The 7,429-nt window shown below is 40.6% G+C and overlaps 1 protein-coding gene across 2 annotated transcripts in view; it reads right to left on the reverse strand.

Annotated features, from left to right (window-relative positions):
- The window catches only part of RELA (RELA proto-oncogene, NF-kB subunit), a 405,457-nt gene extending 398,260 nt beyond the window's left edge, over positions 1-7,197 (reverse strand). For both annotated transcript variants that reach the window (XM_069207856.1, XM_069207855.1), the window contains exons 1-2: positions 7,082-7,197; positions 1,312-1,666 (exon numbers count right to left, since the gene is read on the reverse strand). In XM_069207856.1, the coding sequence (XP_069063957.1) occupies positions 1,312-1,318 (7 nt within the window). In that variant the 5' untranslated portion in view covers positions 1,319-1,666; positions 7,082-7,197. The remainder of the gene's footprint in view (positions 1-1,311; positions 1,667-7,081) is intronic.
- Between the last annotated feature and the right edge of the window lie 232 nt (positions 7,198-7,429).

Below are 7,429 nucleotides of genomic sequence, written 5' to 3' on the forward strand. Positions count from 1 at the left end.
CTGCAAAGGAATATCAACTCCAGGATAGAGCAGTCTCAGCCGCTCCAGAAGCACTTGCCTCAAGTTTTCATGGACAAACTGGCTACAAGGGCATTGCCGTCTTGTAACCAGTAAGAGTCAATTGACAATAAGAAACCAAAGTGCATTTATCTCAGTTTTAAGCAAAAAGCTGGGCTCGCCAACCTTCTCCATATTAAGAGATACTTCTTATCACTGGAAAGATCTATAAACTATTAACCAATATTTTCAGTGTTGCAATACCGACTTCCTCAGATGAGATTACAATTGCAAAGAACCCTTGGAGGATTAAGAGTAGATACTATGGGCCATATGTACGAACACATTTTCCCATTGACACAGAATGGGAAAAACCCTTTGCTACATCTGGCCCTATGTCACTACATTGGGAAAAGTTACCAAGACAAATGTTAAATGTTTTATTAGCATAAAAGGCCTCGACGAGTAATTAAATTGCAGCTTTAGAAATAAATGCCTTGTTGCATCAAAAAATATTATGAAACGTAAGTCAACATAACCACATGGATTATCATTCCTCTACTTCAAACCTTCTAAAATGCAATAAAATCAGCTAGTTTGTTTCAGAAAATATCACATTTTCATATAAAATACAGGCTTTACGTTTTGATTAAATACACTCAATTTCATCAAAGTATTTATTTTCTGCAAAAACACGTTTCATCTAGAAATACTAGTTTTCATTTTCAGTAAAGTAATGTTGGGTCCCTAAACATCGGTTTTTCACTGTCATCAAAAACCCACATCAATAATTGACATACAGACACATTTTGCCTCTTGTCCTCATACATTATCATATCAAAGTACTTCATTTATTGTGTTTCATTGCAGTGAATATTGCTTCACTCAACAGAAAAACAAAGAAACTACTAGAGATGACTATGGACCTATTCAAATTCACCACTCATGGCAGCTTTCTAAGATCCTACAGATCTGGCTTGAAAAATGAAAAAAAGCTAGAACCACGGTTTTTCCCCAATGCTGGTTATTGTCTGAATATGTTGATTTACAATGCCTATTGACAAACAAAGTATCAAGTGGAAATATGAGAAGGCAAAAATCATCTTAATCCACTTGTTCAGCCAAGATTAACTTTGGTTAACTAAACAGTAAACCGTTTGGGCTCATCAGACCAGATTTACTGAGACAACAATGCAGACTTGTGAACAGTAATAGGTAGGACTTAGGAGACAGTGCATACACTGCAGAAGTGAATAATGGGAAAGTAAAAAGTAAAGACAGCGTCAAAATGATTTAGTTTAAACATATGCTCACCATCCATTGGTGCAAATGAAGGAGGGGCAGAATCCAACAGCTAATGGTCTGGCTCTTCACAGCCTTTTTTCACTTCAAATTATTTTCTGCAGGGGACAGTCTGTCCCTGTGACAGTCTTCACCTTCCACTCTCTGTTGAAGTACTAGGGTTCCATTGATGATGCCAAATTCTTGGAATCAAAGAGGCGCCTGTTCCTATTTCTTCTTAAGCTTCCTGATCAATGGCAAAATAGTGCAAGAGAAATAAAGACTGAACTTTCCTCCCTTTGGAGGACCGCAGAGTGCCTCCGGATCTTGATTGTGTTATCTCCTGATGTTGAGGGGTTTTCAATTATCGGCTAGTAGTCCTCTTGCCCTGTGGAAAGATAATTAGGTTTAGTCTCATGCTTCCAACGGTCTGCTGTTGTGTTTAGCCCAAGTCAGAGAATGGTTTGGATATGAAACTCCCTCAGTTTACAGCCTACATCACTCCCCTATGTGATTCAAGAAGCATGCACATCCAGGCTTCTCCTGCAAGCTGTTACATAGTTAGGGGATTTTCTTGCACCCTGTCCCCTTGCCCTCTGCACTAATGTATTGTGCCACTGGCTTTTACTGTAGCTCTGAAGTAAGCTGGGTACCATAACACTGTTTTGCCCCATTTCCCTCAAAAGAAAGTAGGTTGTCTCTTACCACTGATAATCTTTCTCCAAGGACTACTAAATACTCATGTATTCCTTTTGGGGCTAACCACCTTTCATTTATGGAGTAAGATATCTTCCTTTGAACTTCTGGACCCTCCACCGCCATAGGTGACCGTACGTGCAACACAGACCAAAGGTTGTGCTATTTTCAAATGTTGGGCCCTTCTTTTCTATATAGGATCAGAACTGTGCCCCTTCAGCTATCTGCAAGAGAGCTTGTTAATGCAGTTCTCTGGATTCCCCACCACTCCTCTACAGCCCACTGGCTGGGCTCTTCCAGTTCACAAACAGTTATAATTCACATGGTCAGAAAACAAATTACATCCTGTCTCTTCAAACTTAGGATTTTGTTATCACCCTTTCCATATCCTACCAACTCCCCCAAAATGCTGAATAACCTGAGGTTATGTGGGTGTATTATAGTTCTTCCAATTGGCTACTGCCTGGTTCATCTGGCCCTCACTGTTCTGCAACTGCATAATGTATTATTTTCCAGGTCCACAGTCTTGCACCATTCTTTAGGCCCTCAATGTTCTAATCATGTTGAGGAGCATTCGTTGCCCTTTCTGTTGTCCACCATTCCCTCTCTCTCTATCTTTCTCTCTGTAGGTCCTTGAGGTTTTCCAACTAAATAAGAGAATATGTGTGTGTCCGTCCCAAGGCCTCCTACCATCACCACTGTTGCTCGCCCAATGTGTATGAGGAGCTATTCCTCCACTGCCTCTCTTAGCCCTGCCCTATAGAACCTTGGTGTGTTCCCACTCTCTCTCCTGTGTAGGAGAAGGATTTGCTTGTTTTCATTTTCTTAAGAGAGACAGCCTTCCTGTAGGTCTCTGGACATAAGTAGCCACTTGTGAATTAGGGGGTTGAACCCTGCCTAACTCTGATCTCTTAAGAGCTGGGGCCAGATGTAGCAAAGGTTTTTACCCATTCTGTGTCTATGGGAAAAAGTGTTCGTACATATGGCCCTTGGTGTGGTAACTATGACTGTGTCTCTCCACCATCCACCCCTCCATATACTATATTTAAGGTGGCAGTGTTATACTTCTCATTTCCTAACCCCTATTTTATTGTACTCATTCCCATGCACCGTTTCCAGATCATTCTTGTCCCGGTCCTTACTTGTTAGAGATGAGGCCTCAATTTGGAGGCAGAAACCGTGCTTAATTCGAGCAGGTGTTTGCCAAGTAACAAATATTTCTTTATGCTGCTCAGAGGATATATATATGATCCAAAAGCAATCCCTTGTTTCAGTTCCTTGAGCTATCTCTATGCGGAAGTTGTACCCAAATGTTACCCACCATTAACGCATGTCTTATGCTATTAATGATTTTAAATGCAGAGATTTCGCTGTCTTTTTTCCTTAAATGGCGTGAAAAGTCTCACATCATTTGTTCCCTAACTTTGCACCTTTCCATAACAATTAATTTTCGTCTGCAAAATACTGCGTACATTTCATACACCATTTTGCAACACTCAAGGACACAAACTTCTCACCTTTCCCGGGAACCCTCGCAAAAGATTCAACTTGCAGGTAATGTTTCAAATGGCACAGCAGCAATAGTGTAGTTCAGATACTGAACAACTTGCTGCTCAAACCTACATTTCTGCAGCCTTCAGGTTAAACTCATGTTGTTTCAAAATACTTAACACATTTCCTAATGGGACAATGTGATCCTTCTGATTGTTGTCACTATTCAATGTGGCAATCTTAAACGCCACTACTTCTCCTTGGTCCGTGAGCAGATTGACTATAAATTTGTAAACACCGGTGCAACACTAGCAAACCCAAAAGGCAAGCACACATGCTAAAATGCTCAACTGGAAGCGATAAACACAGGCAACATGATGGATTCCTTGCCTAAAACGTGACATAAGTAATTGGCAAATCAAATGTAATAAACACTGAAGTATTTTCCAACATGACTATGTTGTGGAGATTTGAAAGGAGGGTAACTGTCCACCCAGGAGCAAGGATTTAAACTAGAAACTGTATTTGCCCGTATTGGTTCTAATATACTTTGGTCACACAATTCAAGCAACATCTCTCTCAACTTCCGGTGATATGGGACAGACATGTTCCTGCAATGGGGTCGTAGCTGTACTTAACAGAACAGCTTTAAAACTTCTTCAAGTTTACCAAAGTAGCCATCCCTTGTATTGCCAAACTGACAAATTACTACAGTCGCCATCTTCCTCATTTACCAACCTCACTGGTGATGGACAATCAGTGGACAGATCCAATTTCGTTCCTACAACTGCTTGCTGTGGCTACCCAAGAACTTCCAAATACATACTGTCATTGTAGCTCTTCTCTGAACGACATCTGCCCAAGAGTCCTGTTAACTTTAAGACATGTGCATACAGTTACTCGACAACTTATCTAGTTGAACCTTTTGTCATATAGTTCTATGGTTATAATGGTGTACTGCATTCTTAAATTCAGTGTTATCTTTATTCCCTTCCCATAAATTACTATTCTACAACATGGCAATCTTATTTACCCTCTGTGTACATGCAAAATTAAATAAAAAATGTACAATTTGAATTATATTGACTTACATACCCACAGCACATTTTTGGGTGTCCGCCCATTTCATAAAAATTCTCATCCCTTTCTATCTTCTGATCTACATGAACCACCCTCTCTTAAACAATCTCATCAACATCTCCCCCTCACATTCTCCCAATCCATTTTTGGTTTTTCAGTGCCTTTTGCTAAAGTAATGGCTGTATCTGGTGCAAATTTCTAACAACCACATAGTATTTCATGAACTCATCTAATTTTCCTATTCATCAAGACCTGATCCATAAGTGATTGGTTACATGAAACATTATCAAGCTCACAAGAAGCTGTTACCTTTCTGAAATGTGCTACACAACGGGCAATGGTTTCAAATGCTTCTTTCCTTTATACGTAAAACAAGTATCTCTTCAAAAAAGTATTTTCTTACTGGGCCTTTCAACAACCCACTTGACCGCTTGCCAGTTCTGACGTGTTTGAAGTCCTTTAGTCTTTCTCACCCCCCCCCCCCCCCCTCAAAAAAACTATGTATTAACGCATTAGCTTCTTCTAGGCTACAAATTCTACCCTATCTGACGAACTCCTCAATATAAGCCGCAACTTGACTATGCTACACTAAACTTGTAATAGGTATAACCATGATGAGACTGAAACTTTTCATGGAATTAATTCCTCCCATTATTCCTCAATGTTTTGGAACACTTGCCATACAGATAAAGGTAAAAAAAGAAATAAACAGTCTGAAACTTAACAAAAGCATATAAGGAAAAACAACCCACCTAAACATGTGTGATGCTCACAAACAAACAGCACCTATCTCCACTCAGCATTTAAGATAACCACAGAAAACAAACCCTTTAGAATCACTGATCTTCCGTTCGGATAATCCGCATTTAAATCCATTTCATAAGGACTGCAGCATGGTTCAACAAGCAGCGGAACTAGGTATGTTCCCTTGCTCAAAGTTGTTATGAAAAGTTTTCCTAACTTTTGTTTGACAATGTAGTGTGATCTGGAAGTTTCTTCAAGTAAAGCATTTGGATTGGCACTAATTATATAAATTAATTGAAAATAGCTGTAGTACAGAATGTATCCCTCACGATGCTTCATTCACAACACATTTACTTTTAGTTATGCTATTGATTTTAGCTCATACGAACGTGAGCATCTATTGTTAAATGGTTCAAAACCAAACAGACAGATTGAGAGCAAATAAGATGACAGATGAACTGCATAGAAAGAGCAGAATTTGTGCAAGATCAAACAATTTGGTTAACGAGGAAAATTGCAAAGTAAAGACACTGTTCATTTCAAGGCCAGAAACTGTCCAACTAGAGTGGTCTGTAAGAAGGGTTGCTATTTAACTCCCACACCATGAGTACTACTCAACGGGTATTAGGTTTCATCCAGTATTCTTCGCATACACCTGACATCAACATTTAACATGCATCCAGGTACTTCCAATCTTTACAAAAAGGAGAAGAGGAATACATTTAAAAGACACTGCACAACAAAATACAAACTTGTCACAGGGGAGGCTGAGATTAAAAACAAAACGTTGTCCAGTTTTCACAGTGTTCAACTTGCACACTACACAACAAGTAGGTCGACTGAAAGTGAGATGCACAGGTACTGTACTGGGAAAGGGCCAGGTGTATTAGAAGGCATGTTCAGTTTTTAATGGTGTATTTATCACCGGCATGTTTTGGTATATTGCGAAGCCTGAATTGGTTCTCGTGTCTCATAATTCCAAAAATAAACAGTACCTACTGGTGCTGCATGTTCCATTACTAGAAGTCCTGTCCAGGTTGTCTAGCCCCACTATGAGAGCTCATAATGCTTACAGATAAGGGAATAAAGGCGGCACGAAACTAGTAAGCTTTTTCTTTAGGTACAAGGGCAGTAGGTTAGTAGCCAGTATTAGTGGCGGACGCTGTTCTTTACGACTATAATGCAAAGGCCTAAGGTACAAGTCATTGTAATGCAAAAATCACAAAGCTCGCTTTGCATTCCTGTCTCTGCAAAGGTAGTGGTTGCGTGAAATCAAAACGCTTCGCAGCCTCGTCAGGTGTACGAAGCGCTACATAAATACAATTACAATGCTAACTCCAAGGAGTTGGGGGGATGCAGCTCAAAGTGCACTATGAAAATATATTTCACACTCGATAAGCTCAAAGCAGGCCCTGGCCAGACAACTATGGTGGCTATCTGTCTAACTTAGAGAAAGTGTGAAATGAAAAGCACAAATAAACTAATCCAAGTCATAAACCCAAAACCACCACGCCCACAGAATAAATGAACATATGTTGGTGACTCCTCGACTGGAAGGTCCTGATAAGTAATGTGAAGGTAGCCACTCCACTTTCTAAAGGCCTTTTTCAGGACCCGAAGCCCTTGCGCTGTGTACACAGCGACTGCATAGTACTCCACGAAAGTTTGTTATTATCCTCAGTCCCATCATACCCCACCCCATGCACTGACTCAGCTCCTCCTCCCCAATCGTTACTGTCCCCAAGAATCATCCACCCATACAGCATGCCTATCTCTAAGGTCCGCTACTTACAGAAATCGTTTGTAACATCAGTTTAAAGGCCGCTGTCTATAGCAGATATTTACACTGCTAAAAGTTGTCCGTAATTGTACCACTTCCGGGTCGTATACCAACCAGTACCACTCCCGAACTCGTCTGAGAGCGAGAGCGCAAAGTGACCTATGATTGGCGCATTTAACTACCTTAGCCAATCCCAATGTGAGACACAACATTTCGAAAGCTGATTGGCTGTAGAGCCGCATGTGCCTCTGTCCGAAACCCTCCCGACTGTCAGTGGGAGCCACTCCTGTGTTGACTGAGCTTGCCTGACTCTGCTATCTAAATTGGAACGGACGGGCGATTACCGTCAGACAGAACTAG

This window comes from Pleurodeles waltl, chromosome 9 (genome assembly GCF_031143425.1).
Source record: "Pleurodeles waltl isolate 20211129_DDA chromosome 9, aPleWal1.hap1.20221129, whole genome shotgun sequence".
NCBI classification, from domain to species: Eukaryota; Metazoa; Chordata; class Amphibia; order Caudata; family Salamandridae; genus Pleurodeles; species Pleurodeles waltl.